This window comes from Epinephelus lanceolatus, chromosome 21 (assembly GCF_041903045.1).
Source record: "Epinephelus lanceolatus isolate andai-2023 chromosome 21, ASM4190304v1, whole genome shotgun sequence".
Taxonomy (NCBI): domain Eukaryota; kingdom Metazoa; phylum Chordata; class Actinopteri; order Perciformes; family Serranidae; genus Epinephelus; species Epinephelus lanceolatus.
Window position 1 is genome coordinate 3,927,816 of NC_135754.1, and position 24,733 is coordinate 3,952,548.

The following is a 24,733-nucleotide window of genomic DNA, read 5'->3' on the forward strand; positions in this document are numbered from 1 at the left end:
GTACATTTTCCTGATTATACTTTTACTTGAGTAACATTTTAAATGCAGGGATTTTACGTGTAACAGAGTATTTTTATATGGTGGTATTTGGTACTTTTACTAGAGTAAAGGATTCAAATACTCCCTCACCTGCCCCAAGCCTTCTGGTGAGGGTGAAAGACACTCCACTCACATAACATACCTGCTGCTGTAAGAGAGCAGGTGAGATTTTGGAGTTCCGCAAGGTTCTGTGCTCAGACCAGTCCTATTTACTCTATATATGCTTCCTTTAGGTAACATCATTAGAAATCACTCTATAAATTTCCATTGTTATGCGGATGATACTCAGTTGTATTTATCGATGAAGCCAAAAGAAAGTAACCAATTAACTAAACTCCATAACTGCCTTAAAGACATAAAAACTTGGATGAGCACCAATTTCCTGATGTTAAATTCAGACAAAACTGAAGTTATTGTTCTTGGCCCCAAACAACTCAGAGACTCTTTATCTGATGACATAGTTTCTCTAGATGGCATTGCTCTGGCCTCTAGCACTACCGTAAGAAACCTCGGAGTAATATTTGATCAAGATTTGTCTTTTAATTCTCATTTAAAACAAATCTCACGGACTGCATTTTTTCATCTGCGTAATATTGCGAAAATTAGGCCTATCCTGACCCGAAAAGATGCAGAAAAATTGGTCCACGCATTTGTTACCTCTAGGCTGGATTACTGTAACTCTCTATTATCAGGTAGCTCTAGTAAGTCCTTAAAAACTCTCCAGCTAATTCAGAATGCAGCAGCACGTGTACTAACAGGAACTAAGAAACGAGATTATATTTCTCCTGTTTTAGCTTCTCTGCACTGGCTCCCTGTAAAATCCAGAATTGAATTTAAAATCCTACTGTTAACTTATAAAGCTCTAAATGGTCAAGCTTCATCATATCTTAGTGAGCTCATAGTTCCATATTATCCCACCAGAACACTGCGCTCTGAGAACGCAGGGTTACTCGTGGTCCCTAAAGTCTCCAAAAGTAGATCAGGAGCCAGAGTCTTCAGCTATCAGGCTCCTCTCCTGTGGAATCATCTTCCTGTTACGGTCCGGGAGGCAGACACCGTCTCCACATTTAAGACTAGACTTAAGACTTTCCTCTTTGATAAAGCTTATAGTTAGGGCTGGCTCAGGCTTGCCCTGTACCAGCCCCTAGTTAGGCTGACTTAGGCCTAGTCTGCCGGAGGACCCCCTATAATACACCGGGCACTTCCTCTCCTTCTCTCTCTTGCTCTCGTATTCTATTACTGCATCTTGCTAACTCGGCCATTCTGGATGTCACTAACTCGGCTTCTTCTCCGGAGCCTTTGTGCTCCACTGTCTCTCAGATTAACTCATATCGCAGCGGTGCCTGGACAGCGTGACGTGTGTGGTTGTGCTGCTGCCGTGGTCCTGCCAGATGCTTCCTGCTGCTGCTGCCATCATTAGTCATTAGTCATACTTCTACTGTTATTATACACATATGACTATTGTCACACATGTATACTGCCAGATATTAATACATACTTTCAACATATTGTACCACAGTAGCCAGAACTATAACTATAATATTATTACTTTCAATAATGTTGTTGTAACCTACTGTCATTACCTGCATCTCTCTCTCTGTCTCTCTCTCTGTCTCATTGTGTCATGCGGATTACTGTTAATTTATTATGCTGATCTGTTCTGTACGACATCTATTGCACGTCTGTCCGTCCTGGAAGAGGGATCCCTCCTCAGTTGCTCTTCCTGAGGTTTCTACCGTTTTTTTTTTTTCCCCGTTAAAGGGTTTTTTTGGGGGAGTTTTTCCTTATCCGCTGCAAGGGTCATAAGGACAGAGGGATGTCGTATGCTGTAAAGCCCTGTGAGGCAAATTGTGATTTGTGATATTGGGCTTTATAAATAAAATTGATTGATTGATTGATAATAACGCACTGTTGAAATCCACAAATGCGAGTCGAGCAGGAACAGGAGGCCAAAAAAAAGTCACTAGGGAAATTATCTCATGGTGTGTAGACATGCACGGTATGCTCACATACACACACTCACAGACAGTAAACTTATGTTAGGACAGCAGGCAGGAATAGTTGTTACACACTGTGGCAGTATCAAAACCTTGTACAAGTCAAGTCTTTCATCAGTGTTTGTCAAGCAAGTCTCAAATCATCAAATTTGCGACTTGAGTCAAGTCATGTGATTCGAGTCCCTCACCTCTGGTGTTGATCAATCTAGTTTCAGTGGCAGGTAAACAGTCTGTGTGAAGAGGTGGACTACACAGGCCAAATTACATTCTTGTAATCCATCAGCAATTGGCTGACTGCGATTTGGCTTTATATTAGCTTTTTAAAATTTGTATGCAGATATGTGTTCATAGAGATCAGTCAAAATGACCAGCACTCATTAGAGGAACTCTTGGCCTCTTCTTGTGACTCTGGATCTCACAAAAAATTGGCTGTTGCTCACAGAGGCTTATTGTCGTCAGACCCATAGTCAGTGAACTCCAGGATTGAGTCCCTGCAGACTGAGCTACTGATGCCCCAAGCAATATTAAACATGTGTGCTTGCTCAAATCAGTACACTCAGGAGTTTGTTGCGACAGGTTTATTTGGTCTAAAGGCTCTGACACACTAAGCAAATGGTCAGCCGTTGGTCAACATTTGTGGCCCTTGTCGCTGCAGTGTGTGCTGCAGTGTGTCCTGCACAGTTGGCCCTCGTCGGTGCTAATCGACTTTTTCCCGCTAATTCAGCATTCTGATTGTCAGTTTAACTCAACGAGAAGAGAAATAGAGGTGAGGAAAGTAAACAAATGACTAAAGTCAAGAGGGAGTGAGACCAAAACAAACCTGATATGTAAGGTGAGATTATTTTTCTTTGGCCATTTAGCTCTTTAGAAGAAACATCTCCTGACGGTTTGTGTTATTGTTCACTGGCACACCTTAAATATGCTCTGCTCTTTCAGCAATAGATTGTGTTGTTAATGTGCTAACTGGCTAACTAGCATCAAGACAGTCTTCTGGTTTCCCTTTATGAATGATGATTGCAGACAACCACTGTCTGCTGGTATGGAGAGTTTTCTCCTCTTACACAAGTGCAGGACGTGTGTGCTGGTAGGCTGTTGGTTGAAGTCTTTGCAGTGTGTTTGTCTGTAACTTTTTAGCCAAGACACAGTGATGTGAGGCGACTCAGCAGGGGGCCTTCTTTGCAGCTAGTTCTCTGAAGTTGGCTTGGTGTGTCTGGGCCCTAACAGCAGTAAGCTCTCTCTTTAAAGGGTGTGCTCTCCAGTCAGCAGAGAATAAGTCAAGCAGTGCCCCTATTTCCTCTTACAAACCTGATGTTCTGATGCGCTATAAAGTATTTTAAAATGGATGCTCCAGTAAGGTACAAGTATCTCAAAATTGTACTTAAGAACAGTACTTGAGCTGTATAATACTTGTACCTGTATACAGGTACATTCATCCTAATAAACATTATTAGGTGTCTTAACAAAGTTTGGCCTCTCTGGTAGATTGTTATTGATTTTAATAGATGGTGGGTGTGAATTCTGTTGCCAGTACAGCAGGATTTTGTGAAAAATGAGTCCAGAGGTGGATTAAATGGAAATAAAGAGCAATTGCCCAAGATGTAATTCAATCAGGTGGTTGACATCACTGAAGTTAGACTGTGTTGTACCCTAGAACAGGAAGTTTGGAACACTATGTGCTAGACACTGAGCTGGGAAAATTCCTATACTAAACTCTGCTATGTGTTTGTTTAGATAGAGAGCAGACTAATTAGTGGTAAAGATCTTCCTGATGGAGGTATGATAGTGTGGGAGGAGAGAGCTCGAGACAGATTGAAAGGAAAAGATAAAAAGAGGTGATTAAGTGTCGTCTGAGGAGATAACTTTCCTGATCTAACAATAAAACTGTGAAGCTCGTCTTTCTGCGGAGTCAAGCACACAGTGTAGACCTGGATCCTGTTCTTGAAGTGTGGTTTTCATATAACCGAACATGCTGTTAGCAGACTAAATAGACGATGCACATTTTCACTCAGCAAACTTGGTACTTTGAACCCAGTTTGAGGATTGAGTTGTTAATCCTGGATGAAGTTATATTGAATAATAGTGCCCTCTTATTTTGAAATAAAGACTAAATGAGTCAAATGAGAGTTGAAACCATGATCGGCACTTATGTGACTGGCTGAGTCATGATGATCATGTGATTGCCGTTACATGAGGTAGGTGTGCTGAGAAACCCTCCCAGCATGCACTGGGGCAAGAGATTCATGGATGTAAGCCATGATTGGTCAAGTTCTCCCTCGATTATATTTGGATTGGATCTGTTAGTGTGCACACTTTAATTTGATGTCAGTGTGTCTGCAGGGTGTCCATATTTAATTTTTATAAATATTAGGCCTTAAAGGTTCAGTGTGTAGGATTTACAGGGATATATCAGCAGAATTGAATTTAATTGTAATAACTATGTTTACTTTAACTAATAATCACTTGAAAACAAGTCATATGAGTTGTTACCTTAGAATGAGCTGTTTATATCTACATAGGGAGCAGGTCCTCGTCCACGGAGGCTGTAACATTTCACTGCCAAGTTCTACAGTAGCCCAGAACAGACGAACCAAACACTGGCTCTAGATAAGTACATTAGCATTTTTGTTTCAGCCTCTGAAGTTCTCCTACACGCTTGGCACACAGGAGAGGTTTCAGTGTTTCAACCTCACCACTGGATGCCACTAAATCTTTTACACTGGATCTTTAAAAGTCATTAAATAGTATAAAATTTGATTTTTTTTTTGAGTTCTTAATTGCCACAAACAGAATGAGCAGAGGTCTCCTGCATCAAATTCCACATTTTTCATGTAACAAATCTTTAAACTTACCACTCAACCTAATGCTGTCTTTTTTCTTTATACTTGGATTTACCTATTGGCAAAGTATAGATTAACCTAACTCAATCTAGTAACCATGCTTAAAACCTGCCTCTGCATAGAGCCACGTGCTTGAATAACAGATGATTCGTCCCAAAATCTGTTTTAAAGTTGGTTAAAAATTAGCAGTACATTGAAGTGTCTGGTACCTTTAGTAACCCTTTTTTTCTATATTATAATGAAAATTGATTAGATATGATAGAATTATGTGATTATGAAGAATTTTTTTTGGGGGGGTGGGGGGGGGTTTGTAACTGTTTGCTTTGTCATGTTTTTCCTGTTCTTATTTTATGTGACATCATTCTTGTCTGCTTATCCTTTGTTGAATTGGTGTTGAATCTAAAAAACAACAACAATAAAACTGTTAATTAAAAAAAATGGAATGATGAGAGACGAATCGGATTTGGTTGTTCAACACAAATATTCAAAAATTCAGTTTTGTTTTTTTCATGTAAAGTTTACAGTTTGAACAGGTTCAGCAGGACATTCATTGTGACGGCAGTATTCATGTAATACAGTAAAAAGCTAAATGAGGGATCAGAAATGTGTAACAACATTTTTTTCGACACTATATATCAAACAAAAGCCAGAGACTGTGTCGCATTAAGTATCTGTGAGCTGTATATTCACCACTTCCAGGCAGAAGAGAGAATATAATGTTATCCCGGAGCCTTACGGTGCAGAGTCTCTCTTCCTCTATGCCACTGCATCACGTCTGTACTAAAGAGTAGCATGAAAGTCAAGAGCGCTCACTCTGCAGCAATATCTGGGGACCAGCAGACTGACTGGCAAAAAAAAGGACTGCTTGACTTGAAGCAACCTCAGTAAACTGAGGGGTCTCCAACTGATGATTCAAATCTGTGATTTTCAAGCGGCAGTCCTGTAAGAGACTCTCCATTATACAAACTAAATTATGATTACACCAGCAGATAATTCCTCATGATCTGTATGTTCTCATCTAAAATCATAATTGTCTCATTATTCTTTCATTTTAAATCTAAGAAAATGAGACATTGGTTCATGTCTGTGGCCAGCCTTCAATGTCTTGGTCATAATCAGGCTAACTGTTAATAAGCTGCACTTTTGCAGGTTTGTGCCTAAGGACATTTTTCTCTGTTAAAGCTTCAATGAACCAAAACACCCAGACTGGTGTGAAACTCTAACCTGGATAACTGAGGTGCCTGGGGCAGCATGTATAGCAGCATGTGTGTAAAATTTGCTGTCATGTGATGCCACACCACACTGCTCTGTCTACCTGTTGGTTATCTGTGTTGCACTGAGCTTCAATCGTCAGGGTTGGAAATTAGCACCAGCCAAATGCTGGTAAAATATGCAAGTGGCTGATAGATTTGCTTTACTCACCAGCCAAATATAGTCATCTGTTGTACAGGTGGTAGATTTTAGAATCAAAAAATTTAATTTCCAATCCTGATCATGATATGGCTCATCATGCAGCAGGCTTACAATAGCTGTTATGGTCTGCTCTGCAGTCATTGCTGATCAGTTTGATGTGATGGAGGCAGGTGTAAGTGCAGCTGTGAACCACTAGGTGGAGGCAATGGACCTTTAGAGAGAATCAGCACTTGAGCTGTGGTCCTTTTTGCTCAGCATGCATCCTGATGCATCTGTTGCCATTAAGCTGTGAGCTCTGACTTTTGAGGGATGAACACAATAACAGAGAGAAGCAGACTGTACACAGCAGTCAGCTTTTTTTCAGTAGGAACAACTCTTCTTTTAGTTTGATCAATCACAAAGGTGGGAGTAAGTCACACGTGCAAGTCATAAGCAAGTCTCAAGTCATAACCTTCAAGTCTTAAGCAAGCCCCAAGTCACTGTGGTGAAAGTCGAGCAAGTCAAGTCATACTCACAAACTCACAAAGATAATATGACATAAGCTGCACCCAGTGGTGGGATGTAACTAAACACATTTATCCAGGTCCTGTAAGGACCCCAGTTCCCTCACATAATTTTTAACCACTCAGAGCATTTCAACTAAAAAACTGTTTCTGAACCTGAAAAGTTGGTTCTCATCTGGATCAAAACATAGCAAGTTTTTAGTGACCTGAAGTGTAAATCATGACAACATCAGTGGGCATATGATATTTTACAGTTTAGAAAGAGAGAATAGAGAAGGCAACAATGGAGAAGTCAATCAATCAATCAATCAGTCAATCAATCAATCAATCAATTTTATTTATAAAGCCCAATATCACAAGTCACAATTTGCCTCACAGGGCTTTACAGCATACTACATCCCTCTGTCCTTAGGACCCTCACAGTGGATAAGGAAAAACTCCCCAAAAAAAACCCTTTAACGGGGGAAAAACGGTAAAAACCTCAGGAAGAGCAACTGAGGAGGGATCCCTCTTCCAGGACGGACAGACGTGCAATTGATGTCGTACAGAACAGATCAGCATAATAAATTAACAGTAATCCGTATGACACAATGAGACGGAAAGAGAGACAGAGACAGAGAGACAAGACTTGTGATGCCTGTTTCCGTCTCACAAAGTTATCTGTTAGTTACATAGTGAAAAATGGCAGAAGAAAAGAAGACAAGAAAACCCATATTGGTCAGAGGTGGAAAAGATATACTTCTGGAGAAATACAATCACAGAAAGCAAAAAACTACAAAGTAAATTTGATCCCCAAATAACAGAAACAGTCAAGGGATTCCTTACGTATAAGACCAAGACAAGGAGAAAACCATAAACACTTCTAAACATTTTAAAGAAACCTCAAGGAGAAGCCTTAGGGTGTTTTGTGCAACTAATTTTATTGTTAAGAAACCTTAACAGGGAGGGAGGATCTGAGCAATAGGAGCTGGATTATTTGTGTCAGTTTTATGTAGCATATAATGTGTTTTAGGGACAAGGAGCAACACAAACACAGCTCACTCTTAATATAATGTGTCTATTCTTTATCTTTATCTATTCTCTATTTTCTATTTCAGGTGTATAAGATGTGCAGTGACACATTTGACTCGTACGACCAGCACTACGGGAGGGGACTGGTGAAGGACACCATAAAAGATGGTACGTGTGTGTCTGTTATGCATTTGTGTGTGTGTGCATGAATTCTGAGGTTTTCACTAACACATTTAAAAAGTGACTCACTACCACTGACAGTGAAATGTGAAATGTAACCTTCTAGAATAACCCTCAAGTGATCACATGTTTAATCACATGAATAGAGACAGAGCGCAGGGTGTCATACTCTGAGAACCACGCCCACCAGAGGGGAAAACAGTTGATGCCACAATATGTAACCAAGGGCAGAAATGCAGTAGCTCACTAAAACATTAGATGTCAGCAAGTTGAAGGATCATTTTAGCGCCCTGTGTCTACCAACGATATGACATTTTCCACTTTCACAAAGTCTGCCACGATACAATTTCGATTTAATTCAGGGGCCTGTGATCGATATGAGATGATATTATATTCCCATTCAACATAATTGTTACAGAAGAAGCTGCCGCCCCTTGATTTTTTTTTTTCATTCGCCATAAAAGATTTAAACAATACAAAAATAATGTTAATAATTGTAACCAGTTATCAGTAAGTGCAGTAAAGTTTAATTTAAAGTGACTCCACTAACACACATAAAACAGCACATGGGATAAGTTAAACTTCAGGGCTTTCTGTCAGAGAGTCCTTTCTGAAGGAAATCTTCTCATTCTAACCCAACACATGTGGTGCGTTCTGAATCAGCTTTTTCATTTCACTTTTAGTAGGTACTGCAGCTACCCTTTAAAAGTACATACTGTTGCATGCAGTATGCACACAATCGAGACTTGCTACTGTCGTATAACATTATACCCTGAACTTTGACCCTCTTACTTTTATTTCCATTACCTTGGAGACAAAACATATGCCACTTACCGAGACCTCTGCTGTTGTTACTTTTCAGTGTATGTATTGTAACTTTAAGTTATAACTGCATAGATTATAGATTATAACGTGATATTTGTGACAGTGAAATTACATCTGCAGTTATCCGTCATTGTTATTTTAATAGTTATCTCCTATTGTTGTTTGTAATATTTATGATTGATTTGTTCACTTAAACAGTCACTATTCCTATTATTACTATTTGACTGGTCATGGGTCACTTGAATTCGCTGTCATCCATCATTGCGCCTTGTGAGAGCTGTCAATAGGCTGTCAAGGTGTTTGGGGCTCAGTCAATGTGGCGTATCGCTGCATAGTGGATTGTGGGTCAGAATAGCCAGAAAAGCATGCTAGCTTACAAACTCAGGCAATCGTACTTGTCTCTATGCTAAGAGAAAAACAACCAACCAGACACAAGTGTGTAAAACTCTCTCCTCTCCTTCAGGCCTGGCTAAATTCTTCCATAACGGTGTTAGTCTGAGGAAGGATGCAGTGTCAGCCAGCATCCGCAGAGTGCAGTGTATCCTCCGCTGGTTTGAGTCGCAGCACCAGCTGACCTTCTACGCCAGCTCCCTCCTCTTCGTTTACGAGGGCCTTCCCTCCTCTTCCTCCTCATCCTCTCTTTCTTCACTTCTAAGCACCCCATCAATCAGCCCGACTGCGGGGAAACCCGCAACGCTGCCATCGGCGGGCGACAGCGGTCGGGGCGGGGAGGGGAAAGCGAGACAGGAAGGGGCGGGGCAGGAAGAGGAAGTGGCTGAGTACAACAACAACAACATTCAGGTGCCAGTACCCTGGGACAACAGTCTGAGCACCATTTACACCAACCACAGGAAAGGTGGCCGTCACCACTGCGCCAAGGGTCTTCTCCATGGCAACAGTGGAGACAGCGACGTTGTGGAGACAACAGCCAGCTCAGTTTCTGGAGGCAGCATCTCAGCACTGTGTAAAGAAGACAACTCCGCATGGAAAAGAACAGGTGAGTCGCAACAACCACCAAACGGAAACGGAAACAAATCACAACTGGAACAGGAGGATGAGGATGGAGAGAGGGAGGACAGAGGCAGGAGGAGGAGGGAGGAGGACAATGAGGATGTGGAAGCGAAAAGACAAGGAGGTGATGCAACAGAGGGGAATGGAGGAGACACGGAGGTGGAGGTCAGGATGATTGACTTTGCCCACGTTTTCCAGAGCGAAAGCCACGATCACGGCTACATCTACGGCCTCAAACACCTGCTGACAGTGCTGGAGCAGATCCTGTGTGACGCCGCCTAGAGCTCTCACTCCTCCAGACCTCTTCTTTACCTCCTCACCTGCTCAGTGAACCACTGTCTCCCTCCTGTCGGCCTTCCTTTCTTCTCAAAAGACTAAAACCTTCAAAGGAGAGAGGGAAGAATCAAATAAGTGAATATTAAAACAGAACCATCATCATCATCTCACCTGTTTGTGATGGTCCGCCAGTCATGTGTGTGTCTGTGTTTGTGTGTGTCTGTCTGTGAGCGAGGTGGAGATAGTAGAGGCTTACAGTTGTGTTTTCCTGTGATCAGCAGCACTACATGCACTAATCAATCCATGAAGGCATTGCGACCCTGTACTTAAACACAACACCTTCAGCTGCAGGAGTTACCGATGCTCACACAATTTGTCACTTTACCTTAAGTCCAACTGAAATGTATTCATAGAAAATAGGGTTCGACAAACATTTTCATACCATAGCCAATGAAAATAGCTGCTAGGTTTCTGTTAAAGCTGCATATCAGTACACCTCAAATTAGGTATTTGCTGGGCAATATGTAGTCCTTGTTGGGGATACTTTAGGACGCATTAGTGTTTACACTACAAAAGATACGTAGTCAAATGTGTCCCAGACCACCTCGGCCAATGGTTTGAGTGATCAGATCACAATGTGTCTTGGTTGTCATTACACTTATATTTAGCGCTGTCTACTTGCAATCGATTCACCCCGGACACATGTTAATACCAGGTATAAACAGGTGATACATTTAACATCAGCTATAGGAGTTTGCTCAGTTGTCACTGTGATTAACCTGTCAACATGCAAGCGTAGTAGCTGAACTAAAACCATAAAATTTTTGACAACTGACGTGTTAAACGCAAGCTAATGCCGGGTTCACAGTATACGATATTAGCCCAATTATACCCCGACGCAGCGTCGTACAGTGTCAGCTCGGATAGTGAACGGCAAGGAGTGTCATATGCGATAATCCATCGTTTCATCTTGTGTAGTGCGTCATAGTAGATGACAACCAATGCCACGTCTGGGATGCCTCACGACGTTCCAACAGAAAGTCTAGCATGTTTGATTCTTTTTTGCTGTTGTCGACCTCTTCCATCACAGCCGTCACTTTGATCAATAGAAACACAGAGCGATCTGCTGTCATAGACAAAAGTATGTCAACAGCACCCCACCCTTTTAGATATTTCCTCTAGGGATGTTACCACAGAGAGTAAAAAGGGGAAAAATGATGGCTTGTAACAGCAGAGGCACTTCAGCAACCCGTTGAGTACTACCATTAGCATCAGGCTAGCAGAGAATGTTATTTCTTAATGATGGAGTATATAAAGGAACAGAATTAAAAAATAGTGTCCGGGCCTTTACTCACCACAACTGCAGAGGCTACCAGCTTCATTTCAAACAGACTATGTTGTAAATGTAAAAGTTAATGCATCGCATCGTCATTTAAAATGTAACACTTGCTGTACCTGTTTCACATTAAAAGCCCTTTGTAACTTCAGTTGAGAGAATCCCTTCATTTAATAAAAAGGCTTTTATTGTGAAACATTTGTAGGAATTTGTTGTGGAGGATTCAGTGACTTGCACAGTTTTTAATGTGGTACTTCAAATGTAGCTTTTTACGTTACTACAACAACATTTTGGCTGGCACATGAACAGACACAGTGACTGAAATAATAGTAAAACTAATAAAAATAGAGCAACAGTAGCCCGATGACATCACACATGTTGTGAAAGACGACATGGAATGATTGGTGTGGACCATCATGTAGTCTGTCATGTCTGTCGGCCAAGTCATGGCACGATTTTATGACTCCACAAATGTGTAATCTAACATAGCGACTGTCAGAACAGACAGAAATGTTGTGTAGTGTGAATCAGGCATAAGGATGGGAAATTGATCAGTCGATACAATCCAATCAAAGATTCCTGCCTCAGGCCCCAATCCCGATCCTCTATATTAGCTTCCATTCTCCTGCAGGGATCCATCAGCAGATGGAATTTGTTCAGTTGTCATGGAGATGTTGCATACAATGTCAGTAGCTGTTCTGATAAGCAATTTCAACAGCTCCCTGGATTGGGATTGGGTCCTCAGGATTCTACAGTAATTTTTGTAATGGCTGGTCCATCCTTGAATTTTGTGATCAGGGTGTGGGCGGATCCACTAGTTTTAAAAGATATACTCTGAAAAGAGAATCAGCAAAAAGAGTTTTGTGTGTGTTTTGGTTAAGACAAGGTGTACTTTGGATTATGCAGTCCAAATGGAAAACTACCTACACCCAAAATTGAAACCTTTTTCTTTTATCGGCATCCTGGGCATCCACAGTGATGTACTGGATTTGGATCATTTAGATTGGCTTGAAATCTGTGAGCATCGGGTAAAACAAGAAGTCTGGAGACTGTTGAGGTTTAAGTCCGGTCGTCCTTTTTGTGTTTTTGTTTTAACCACTGTCTACAGGTATCTAACTCAGGTAAATTTACTGTAAGAAGAAATGCTTAATATTACTACTTTTATCTTCTCAGCAAGATGATCCTCATGCTGTCTGGTTGTTCGGTTCTAAACGATTGTTTTATATCGTCTTACTCTATGTTGATTTTATCTCATGATTGTCCTTATCTCATCCATGTTGACCTTGGGGTTGTGTTTTTGACTTGCCTAACTTTACAATGACCTTCCATGTGGTATTATCTTTTACCATTGCTGTTTTAATTGTTGTACATGTTCAGCTGCCAAATCAACCCCTCCCCCTCCACCCTCCCCCCCCTCGTTTTAGGAACGGCACTAAATTGCTAATGTCATACCTTGTACTCCAGATTTTTTTTTTTTTTTTTTTCCAAACTTACATTATAAGGTAACATTGCTCATGGGTTCAGTGCCATTGTTCTAGCATTAACCATGAGTTAATGTAGTTTGATTTTAAGTTATTAAAATGTAATGAATTGAATTATAAACAGGCAACAATAGGAAACTCAAGCAGTTCCCTCTCAAAACTGTGGAAAGATGATTGAAAGTGTTTTGGGGGTTTGACAGAAGCAACATGTTATACTGTATGACACATGATGTGCTGTGAATGGTTCTCATCATAGGACTTCTCCAAGGATTTCAAGATTGTAGTAAAAAGATATTTGAAACATGCTGCTTTAATGCGAGTTGACTGACAGACTCACCGCAGAGTGACAGAATGCTAAAGAGAAGAAAGACAGCAACTGAATGGTTTCATGTCATGTTTTATTGTATTGTTTGGTTTATTTAGGCTTGGAGCAGATGGACAGGAGTGTCAGAATACTGGCTGCCAGTAAACAGAAGTCAGCACGTCCTTTTTACACTAATCTCAGCTTGAGAAACAAGTTTAAGTCAGTTATGTTTTTTTGTTTTTGTTGAAGTCATATTTGGTAGGGTTGACTAATACAGGTTTTCAGGCTGGTACACAGACTGATGCTGGAGATATTCTGTATACATTTGACAATTCTAACATGTTTATATACGATGTCAAAGTTAAGTGAAACTCAATTAAGTGTTTTCCTGCAATTATTACTTCCTTATTATTCCCTCCAAATTAAACTTCATTTAAGAAAAACAATTTATAACAAGGTCCACACTTCTGGAGCTTTCAGCCTCATCTCAGGACCTTCATCAGTAGATTGTGTTTAATCCACAGTTGAGGACCACAAGATACAGCTCTGGGAAAAAAATTAGAATGTGCAGGGTCCACACGGTCATGAAAATCATGGAGAAGTTATGAGATTAGATAAACAGTTTTCCAGGCCTGGAAATGGTTTGTAATTAACAGAATGTTTTTGGGAGAAAATATGTTGAATATACATTGTTTTGACTATTATGTAAAATATTTTCATAATATCCCAGAACATGTCTAATGTTACATGAAATCTGTTCCTTGTATTAGTAATTTAAAATCTAGTGCTGCGCTGCCTGATTGCGGAAATGTCACTAGTATCTTGTGATACACATAGACCAGACTGGTTTGCGTTATTGCCAAGGCCACGTCCCCTTTTGGGGGAAAGAAATGCACAGTCACATCAGAGAAACAGGAAAATGCTGAAAAGCTGTTGTGTAGTGGGTTAACCAAGGCTCTTTCACTGAGATCTGAGGCACATAAGATACGACAATATTCACTGTTAATTTGGTAAACAGCTAAATGATGTTGGTGACAGTGACTACTGGTGGAGAGCTAATGTTAGCTTGAGTGGAGGCTGCTGCAGATATGTTGAAGTCATACAGCATCAGACTACCGTCACCATCTAAATCTCAGCCTGTAGATCAAACAGTCAGCTGTTAAGAGTTTAGTTATTTACAGACATCACTTAGCCTTATGATAGCCAATAGATACTGTGATCCCAACATCTATACATAAATAGATGTCCAGATAATCAATATCCACCCACTGTGTTGGGTCATGACAAGACAAAGAGTGACGAGACATGATAGCAAACAACCTTAATTAACTTAAGCTGTCGTGTACACTCAGGTTTAGGCAAGTTAGCATTAAAACAAAAGTTTTTTTAACAAGAAATAAATGCATACAAACTTGTCAACCTGATCTGAACAGATTAAACTGCAGTGGTATCTACAGGATCTTTGGTTTTCTATCCCCCAAAATCAGCGTAGCCTTGGCAGTTGCACAGTGCCCATATGTGCTAGTATGGTTTATTAACAATGGGCATAACTATGCAGCTAGATTGAAGCAGGAATGTTTAATGAGTGAAAAGTTAGCAGGCGGTTGCAGTTTGCTTATCTGCAAAAGCCTGAGAGTATGGCTGTATCATTCCGTAGACCTACACATTTTAATCTACTTAAATAAAGTCATGAAAATGGGGTCAAATATGGACAAATTAAGGGGAAACAATGTTATGAAAAAAGTCATTGGTAAAAATGTGAGAGAACCCTGTAAGTGGACCTTGTGATAATTTTTTTTTTTTTAAACTGCTATTTACATCTTTTAGAACAGTGGTTCCCAACTGGTCCAGGCATGCGGTCCAGATTTCACCCTAGTCATTAGTTCGAGGTCACACAATTAAATACATTCAGCGTCATACTTGCATTTGGCCATGTCGTCAAGCTAGTTCACTGACTCTCTCAAGTAGCTGTCCATTAGTCACTCATTCTACAGCAGGAAACCACACTTCACAATAAAAGCTCTGTGCCGGAAATTCAGTTTGCGAGTCACTTATGGTCCATTCAGAGTGAACTGCAAGCCACTTTTGGACCGTGACCCAGCAGTTGGGAACCTCTGCTCTAGAATGAACCTTCAAGCTCAAACTCTGTTTACTCTGTCAAACATTTATTAACATCTTTATCCTGAGAGTGACATGTAGTGGTCACAGCCAAAAATAACTTTTCATGGAGAAACACACCTGATTGAGCAGGAGGAACAATGCAGTTCAGTCTGGTTTGTAGTTATTAGATTCATTTCAAGTCAATTCACCAACTTATTTCATTCCAGGCAGAATTTGAAGAGTTCAAATATGTTTGGTAATATATTGAAAGTCAGACTGCAGCTTTCACAGCAGCTCTCCCCACCTCAGTCTGATCTGCACTCAGTCCTGTATTAGTCAGTCCTACTCTCCAGTGTGGTGACAGCAAATGAAATATTCTGTCTTCACACACTGGGCAAATCATTTTTCACGATTTAATTCCTCACTTTCAGAAAGTCAACCGTTTATTTTTAAGCTCTAAGCTTTTTAAGATCATTTGCTGTACATTGTTTTGACTTTATCATCCTACAGGCTGAGCAGTTGTTTTGTCTCACTGTCTGGTGTTATGGTTTCTGTAAAGGTTTACTGACTCCAGCGTCTGCTCTCCTCATTAACTCTGGAGCTGCTTTAAAATATCACGCTCCAGTACACAACCCCAAACTTTGATATAAGCCAATAATATGCACAAGTCTCTTCAGTTTATGTAGCTTGTAATATATGAATATAATCAACAGTATGAGAATCCTGATCTTTTGTAAAATAACTCAATTAAATGCTATTTTGATTTTAATCTGAACCAAAAGAGATTGCGAACTATTAGAAAATAATATTTTCTCTAACGTTTTTTCTTTTTCATAAGATTGATGTTTTTGTTAATCAGCGTAAAAAGTTAAGGAGTCTTTTAAAGAATGTTTACAGGACTTAGAGTTGGTTTTTTTTTTTCACTGCCTTATTTTCTGTTAATGTCTCCATGTCGTCTCTGTGGTTTGAATATTGATTATTAATCATTCCGGCAGCTTTGTGAATCTCCTCTTTGTTTCTAGCCTGTTGTGTCATGGCTAACCAACAAACACCATATCATGCATTTATATACAGGGCATTGTTAACGGCATTGATTTAATAGTGATGCAACCTTTGACTTAAACTCCCTTCCATCAGTGTAAAAATCAGAAGAGCAGCTCATGTTACTGAGACCTTCTCTGTCAGTGGAGGTGCGCAGAATCACCAACAGCACATCTGCTCTGTTCCTTTAGTCCTTTTAAAGGATGACACAAGTGTTTTATTACATATCATTCCTTCTTTACATTACAGCTGAAACACAACATGGTGTTGTATTGCTGAATATGGTTTTGCAGCTGCCTATCAAGCAGCCAGTGGTTTCCAGTTCAAATTATATTTTTATATTATACCTTTTAATGTTTTACAGTTATTTTAACATGCAGACTGATTTTAAAATAAAGTCTGAGTCAGTGAATTACCACACAACATAACCAAAGTAGAGGCAGACAAGATGTTCAGTATGAGGGTGGAGTGTGCCATTGGTATACTTAAAGGCTTTTACAGTGTATGCAATAATATTTATATCAATTGGTAAAGTGATCAATTCAAAAAAGAAATTACAAACTAGGGATCACAATCACAGTTGACAACTGTTGGGAAGGTTACTGCTGAAATGTAATAAGTTACAGATTACAAGTCACCCTGTTAAAAATAAGTTAGGTAACTATTTTAATAACTTCATCAAAGTAATGTCACTTATTACATTTGATTACTTTTTGGGTACTTTTCTAACAAATGTTTTAAACGGGGAAATAAAAGTTCTGAAACATAAGCTCATGAGTGTTGTACTCAAATTTGTTTCAACGCCTCTGCTTATCCACGTTGCCCAAAATGTGCCAAAAGTGGACATTCCTGCACAATGAAAAGATGCAGACTGTGTGCATTTTTGTGTGGATTGAGTGTTTTGATACTTTCAGATAACTTACACAGCACCTATACCTGCTTTATAATAAAAGAGACATGGAAATCTGACTTTTTACAATATAGGACCATTAATACATATTTTTCTTAGTAACTATAACAGATTACAGTTACATTTATTTTGTAATTTAATTATTTAACTCTGTTTCTTGTAACTAGTTACTCCCCAGCACTGCAGGTGTTATCACAATAAGGTATTATATTGATTCTTTAGACAACAATACGATTTTAAGTCTGCCACAACACAATTTCAATTTGATTTACAGTAATTCAATTGTCTGCCTGATGCTAGGCCACTAGCACTGTTAGAATGTTTAGGAAGGAGGTGTGCTTGAACAGAAATGGTGACACAGATAAAGGTGTATCTTAAAGATGACAATATGAATTGTTTTTTACACTTTGTATCAATAATAAGGGATCATTGATCATTAAATCAAAACATTAATGCAGATCAATGTATCACCACTATTATAAAAAGATTGGTTACATTTGCATTTAAATGATCCAATGTAAAAGTAAAAAAAAAAAGCTCATTAAATTTGCAAGTTAATTCTGTTACCTTAATTTGCCTTTAAATGTAATAATAGTTGGATTTTAGAAATCTGACCAATCAGAGCTCCTGCTCAGTGGTTCATTTTATGTTTTTGCAGCACACTGCTCATACATAAACAATATAAGACACTGTGATGAAATGATAACTGTAAATATTGCAGCATTTAAGTTGTACTGTGGAATCTGGTAAGCAGAAAAAAAAAATAAACATTTTAAAGAGCTTTTCAGATTTGTTTTAAAATTCCATTTTATTCCATTCATTATTTAAAGACAGGAAATCAATTTAAAAATTGATGATTTTTCAAAAAATGTTTTATAATACATCACTTAAATTAATTTATTCTAACTTCTAAATTAATTGATTATAATTGAAACACTGTGAAAGTCTATTATTATTTCATTGGCACAGTCCAGGCTAAATGTGACAGACGATCTATGAAAAATATGTTTCAGGTCTGTAGTTGATTTTCATACTGCAGTGGAGAGACACCAATGGCTGCTGAGGAAGCAGAAGACGACAAAATAATTCTACACAGTAGATGCAGTTTGAAGTAAAGGGGTTCAAACATGCATAAATGTGGTCAGTCAGACCTTTATGGATGTCTGCCTGCAGCAACACAGACATGGCCTGTACCTCGCAGCCATGATAGACCTGGTCACTTTTAAATGTAACATTTGAAGCCAAATGAAACAAAGAATTGTAATAAACATGGATGTAGCATGTTTGGGATGCATGGTAGATTTTTCTCTACAGTCAGGGAAGGGTAACACTGCCCACCTCCTCTGCATCAGAATGTCTCAGTATGCACCTTTACCCATACTGGAAACTCATATAACACCATTACATGTACTGAACATACTGCATTACATGAGTCATCTCAGAGTGGAGCACACTGACCAGTCCTGACTGATGACAACACAACCTGAGTGTGCAGTGTGAGTCCAGCTGTGCTCAGCAGATGTTTTTCTGACTATTCACCACTGATGTTGAGGATGCAAAATGACAGTGATTAGATGAGACAGTAGTGAACCTGTGTTAGGTCTGACTTCATGCTGCTCTCTGTGCTCTACTCATTTGTTTACATGTAAACTGCTCTCCTTGTGACTGGGAAAGATTGATTAGATTATTATAGGTAGTAAGTGAAACTTTTATTTCTTTTTTTTTTTAATTTGTCTATCACACACTGCAGACTAATGGAATAGCCCGTGTATGATATATGTTTTTCTTTCTCCTGTGAACAAAATAACCAGTTGCTCACCATGAAAGGACCATAAAGGTGGTGTGACATGTTTTAGACCATTAGCCACAAATGATGTTTACTGTACACTGCTGCCCATTTTCAAAGCATACTTTCAAGATATTCTGTACAATCTCATAACTAGTTATATTAAATCAGGTCTTCTTTGGGTATGATTCTTGTAATAAGATATATTTGTCAGTATCATAGCAGATCAACTTAAAGGTCAACTTCAGAGTTTTTCAACCTGGACCCTATTTTCCCATGTTTTCTTTCTAAGTGACTAATGGGGACAATCACTTTTTTAAAAAAATTTGTCCAGTATTGAGCAAGACAGGCTGCAAAGGAACCACTTGAGCATTTGTGCACTGTCCCCCGCTGGCACTGGATGTCAGAATGATGTCAGGAAGACGATAGACCAGGGGTCACTAAACTTAACTAACAGCCATTTTTGACCAAATAAGAAAAAGAAAAAAACCTGTCTGGAGCTGAAAAACATATTTGAGCCTCATAATAAAGGTAACAGAGCCTTTTAAGTTCAGTTTGTCTATCAACATTACTAATAGCGCTACATGAGCATTCATTAATATGTTTTAGTAGAAGGTGGCTATTCTGCATTGAGCTATTTTTGATTATGTGGTATTACTTTGCAATGTTGCAGATGAAAGCAAATAAATTTGTCCACGCACTATTAAATTATCTATTTTCCCCTGAGACTTTTCCCTCTTTGGATTTGGAATCCACAGCTAGCCTATCTAGGAGGACTCAAGACTACTGTAGCCATCTAGTGATTAGAGGAAAAGGCACCAGGCCAGACATATGACACACATTTTAGTTGATGAAATTTTTTAATTTTTTTCTTTTTTTATATGTGTAAGAATCCCTTTAGGTCTACAACAATACATGAAAATTAAAATGTAAAAAAAAAAAAAAAGAGTTCATTTTCATATAAGCCAATAGTCATATGGCAAATTTCATATGACAATCGGTCGTAAATTCACAGCGCACTCCCGCTAGTCAGCAATTAGCATACATCCCATCCATGAATAGCCAGTGACCACCATATATGGAGGTGACAATTACTATGGATAGGCGCATCCTGTCGACCTGCAAACATGGAGCAAACAAAGAAAGAGAGAGAGAGAAGAAGAAAATTTGTCCGATGCTGAGATTGAAGTTGTTTTAGGTGAAGTGGCGTTGAGAAAAACATTTTATTTTATCTGTTATTAGTGGTGTGTTAGAGACAGGTAAATCAAAGGCTTGGAAGGAGTTAACAGGTGTGGATAATTCTGTGTCCTTTGTTGTAAGAACCAATAAGTTATACAAAAGTAGTTTGACATGAAACTAGATGCAAAAAAACCCACAAGTACACACAAAAAAAAACACAACAGCTACAGGAAGCTTTTTCCAGTCACAGCTCTCTGCTGCAGACGAGCATGTTGCTTGCATCATCAATCAATCAATCAATCAATATCACAAATCACAATTTGCCTCACAGGGCTTTACAGCATACAACATCCCTGTGTCCTTTGGACCCTCACAGCAGATAAGGAAAAACTCCCCCAAAAAAAAGCCTTTAACGTGGAAAAAAATGGTAGAAACCTCAGGAAGAGCAACTGAGGAGGGATCCCTCTTCCAGGATGGACAGACGTCATCAGAGAGACCTCTCTGTCAGTTTGCCCTAAGCCTCAGCATTGCTTGTCACTGTTGTAAAATTAAACCACTATTAAAACATCTTAATACAGAGAGTCTAATGTAGGCAATAACCCATCCAAGTTTAACAACAAGTAAGTTAGCAAGATAGTACACCATCTCCCTCCAACTCTCTGCCAGATTCTCAATTTGAAATTATGTTTATGTCTCCCATGTTGCGTCTCTGATAATTAAATCAAACAAAAATGGCATGCAGTTTGGGGCTACACTGCGTAAAAATGGCAGAGGGGGAGTGCGTTGGTTTGTTATTTTATTTATTCAGAGAACAGCGTTTTCCAGTTTTGTATTAAGTTGATTTAAATAACTCATTCACATTTTTAAAAAAACCAGTCTGAAGCTTAGATCTGCCAAATGACAACTAATTTACCCAAATATGTTGTCATTTTTGACTTACTTGTTTCACAAGCATCTATGTATTGTGAACATAACAGAGCACAATATGAAATAAAACTCTAATTTCTAATAATGACAAGCAACATTTACGTGCAATATCTTTTTTACACGGGCACTGTGTGCACTCAGAAGCAGGTGTAGATTTTGTGAGTACCAATGATAACATTGGAGCTAGTAACTTGTTGATGAATGCCGAAATATAGGTACATTTCCTTCTGCGAACAGTTTACACACAAATTAGTTCTACTCACATTTCATGAATGAGACTCGTTGGGTTTTATTCTCTGTACTTTATGACTAAATGTCATTATTCTACATCAAGATGACGTTGGCATGAGATGTTTGTAAAATTTTGGATTTTGGTTACAGAACAACACAACTCAAAACCAACAAAATATCAATGTAATCTGTCCTCAGTATTCTACATCAGTTGAAATTGGAATTAGGTGTTGTCCTGACATCGACTTTTGGTCACCTGACATAACCCAAATTCAACCAAATATCAGCTGGCCAGCTGGGTCAGTTTACATCCACTTTTTGCCACTGACAGGCTCAGATTATTTAAGTGTCTGACAACTTTACAGAAAGCATCCCTACAGAGACAGACCTTTTTGTTTAAGACTTAGATTCTCTTTGTCTAACCAGAAACAGCCCTGAAATTGCTAACGCTAAACCCACCAGACTCTGTTTAAAAAAATAGTAATTTTAACGTAATAAAAATGCACCTCCTTCAAAGTCAACATATTTGGTTGAAATAAACTTTTAATTTACGCAGATGTGACAATGTGCTGACTCTATACATGCTAGAATTATTGTTTATTTAAATGGAGTCTGGTGGGTTTGGCGAGGGTGATTACGGGGCAAACAACAAAACAAAAAGATTCTTACTTTTTAACATAAGTATCTATCTCTGTAGGGATCATTTCCATAACGCTGTCACACACTTAGAATAACAATCTGAGCCTGTCATTGGCAAACAGCCATTTTAATGGACAGAAATTTACTGTGCTCAATTGCCGGCAGGGATTACACTGCCGCCCATCTCGCTCATTACTGTACCAATTTAAAAATTGTTGTTCCCATTAGTCACTTTGACACAAAAACATAGGAAAATAGGTCCAGGTTGAAAAATACTTAAGTCACCCTTTTAATCATGTTGTTATCACATTGAGAACTGAAACCCGAGATGTTTTAAAAACTGGACAGTAGTTCTAAAAAACTCAAGTAAATGGGGTAAAACATGCAAAACCAGCAGTGTGGTTCCTTAATGGAGTCTAGGAAGAAAAAAGTGAAGGGGGAGTCATGAGAGATGAGTGTCTTCTAGGCCAGTCAGCCATTTGACTTTCCCTTGTGTGTGAGCCTTCAGCTGTGTCAGCTGGGTTTGTAATGCTGCATTTATGTCATATGGGAAGAGCCATCTCAACGGTTCAAAGAAATGAATCATATCTTTCACTACATTTATCAGAGATGTTTACTAATCTGAACTGCATTCACCAGTTTAGAGCTGAGATGATTAATTTTCAAAATATTTATAATCTTTCCTGTCTGATAAAAATGCAGCATTAGAGCTAAAAACATTCTGTAAGTATACATAAAAATGATTGGATGGTTCTGACTGGCTGTGATATCCTCCAACACTTTTGTTCAGCTTTTGATCCACTTAAGTGTCTTCATGTGATGCCTGATGGAAACTTTCAGGTGTGAATGCTCAGTGTGGCTAACTGTGGAATGACATTCATGGGGCAGCAGAGCTGAGCAGTGTGAATGCTTCTGGTGTGGTGTTGCTGGGCTGCCATTATTTAAACAAAACCTGTTGAAGGACTGCAAGAGTGGCAGGTACAGTTCAGCTTCTCTACACGTACTGGATTTCTGTGGATTATCTGCTGACACAAAGATGTCCGACTGAAGTCCAGTACATGGAGTTTAATGAGAAACTGAGCCTGCTGTGCCCCGTTGAGCCCTTTAGTGGAAAGTGAGCTTCTCATTGTGGACTTTGAAGTGTATGAATTTTGATATACTGGATTTAACGTCTTAGAAATGAGCCTGAAGCAGAACAGCAAATATCATCAGTGTACATGAGGAGAGGAACTCCACAGTTAAAGTCCCTCTATAACTACAAACCTGATATTCATTATTTTTTCAACAATAAAAATATTAATCAAACTGTCTGATGAGCTGCCTCATTTCTGGACATCTTTTGCACTTTGGATCTTCTTGTTTAGTATTTTGTTATGCCTCCAACGCGGCAACAGCTGTGGCTGGAGGCATATGTTTTCAAGTTGTCTGTCTGTTCATACGTCTCATTCTCATGAAGGTGATATCTCAGCAAGGCCTTGAGGGAATTCCTTCAAATTTGATACAAACATCCACTTTGACCGTAGGATGAATTGATCAGATATTGGTGTTCAAAGATCACTGTGACCTTGCATCTGTCTCATTCTCGTGTATGCAATATCTAAAGCACTCGACTGAATTCTTTTCAAATTTTGCACAAACGTCCATTGAGAAGCAACAATGAAGTGATAACAATTTGGGGGTTAAAGGTTGAGGTCACTTTGACCTCACAAAACATATTTATGCCTCCACACCAGTGATAGCCATAGCCGGAGGCATTATGATCTTTGGGTTGTCCATCAGTCTGTCCATCTCATTCTCGTGAACACGATATCTACAGAACGCCTTGAAGGAATTTCCTCAAATTAGGCACAAACGCCCCCTTGGACTCAATGCTGAGCTGGTTAGATTTTGGTAGTCAAAGGTCAAGGTCAGTCTGACCTTGCATCTGTTTCATTCCAGTGAAAGCAATATCTCACAAATGCCTTGAGGTAAATTTTATTTTTTTTCCAAATTTGGCAAAAAACACCCACTTAAAGACCAAGTGATTTGATTATGGTAGGGTCATGGTCACTGTAACCTTGTCTGTCTCATTCTTGTAAGCATGATATTTCAATAACGTCTCAGGAATTTCTTCAAATTTGGCTTGAACATTCAATTGGACTGAAGAATAAATCGATTGGATTTGGTGTTTGAAAGTCAAAGGTCAAGGTCAGGGTGACTTTATAAAACATATTTTTGGCCATAACTATAGAATGTATATGGTAATTACTGCAAAATGTTACACAAATGTCTAAGAGAATAAAATGATAAAGTGGTGACATTTTACATCCAAGTCATCTTCATCTTCACTGTGACATCATAATGTTCTGCAAAAACACTTTTCTGGCCATTACTCAATATCATAACTCAAGAACTGAAGCGGAGATATTTGGTGAGAGACTGAATTGGTGACTCTAATCTTGAAACCGTGCCGACTGTATAGGTCTTTTGTGCTGCCAGATTGAAGATGTGTGTGAAGCATCCATGTTTCAGAATTTGTCACTTATTTGCAGCAACATCCATAATTGAAGCATTATCAATTGTCATAGCTACATAATGAGTCTGGACAGACATCTGGTTAGCAGAGGCATACAGCAGCAAGGTGGTAATTCTAATTTAAAAAGACATCTCCAACCACTGCCTCCCTTTCTTAGACTGCTTTCTAACATACTAGTCTCTTTCTGTTGAA

General features: G+C 39.1%; 1 protein-coding gene across 2 annotated transcripts in view; it reads left to right on the plus strand.

Annotated features, from left to right (window-relative positions):
• Positions 1-23,336, plus strand: part of ipmkb (inositol polyphosphate multikinase b) — a 53,787-nt gene extending 30,451 nt beyond the window's left edge. Inside the window, exons 5-7 of one of the 2 annotated variants that reach the window (XR_013488432.1) lie at positions 7,887-7,968; positions 9,269-11,435; positions 11,610-23,336. Coding sequence is in view for 1 of the 2 variants with exons in the window: in XM_033611901.2 (XP_033467792.1) it covers positions 7,887-7,968; positions 9,269-10,098 (912 nt within the window). In the remaining variant the exon portion in view is untranslated. Of the gene's footprint in view, positions 1-7,886; positions 7,969-9,268 lie in introns of both variants that reach the window. The other variant, XM_033611901.2, reaches the window with a different exon arrangement.
• Positions 23,337-24,733: the final 1,397 nt, after the last annotated feature.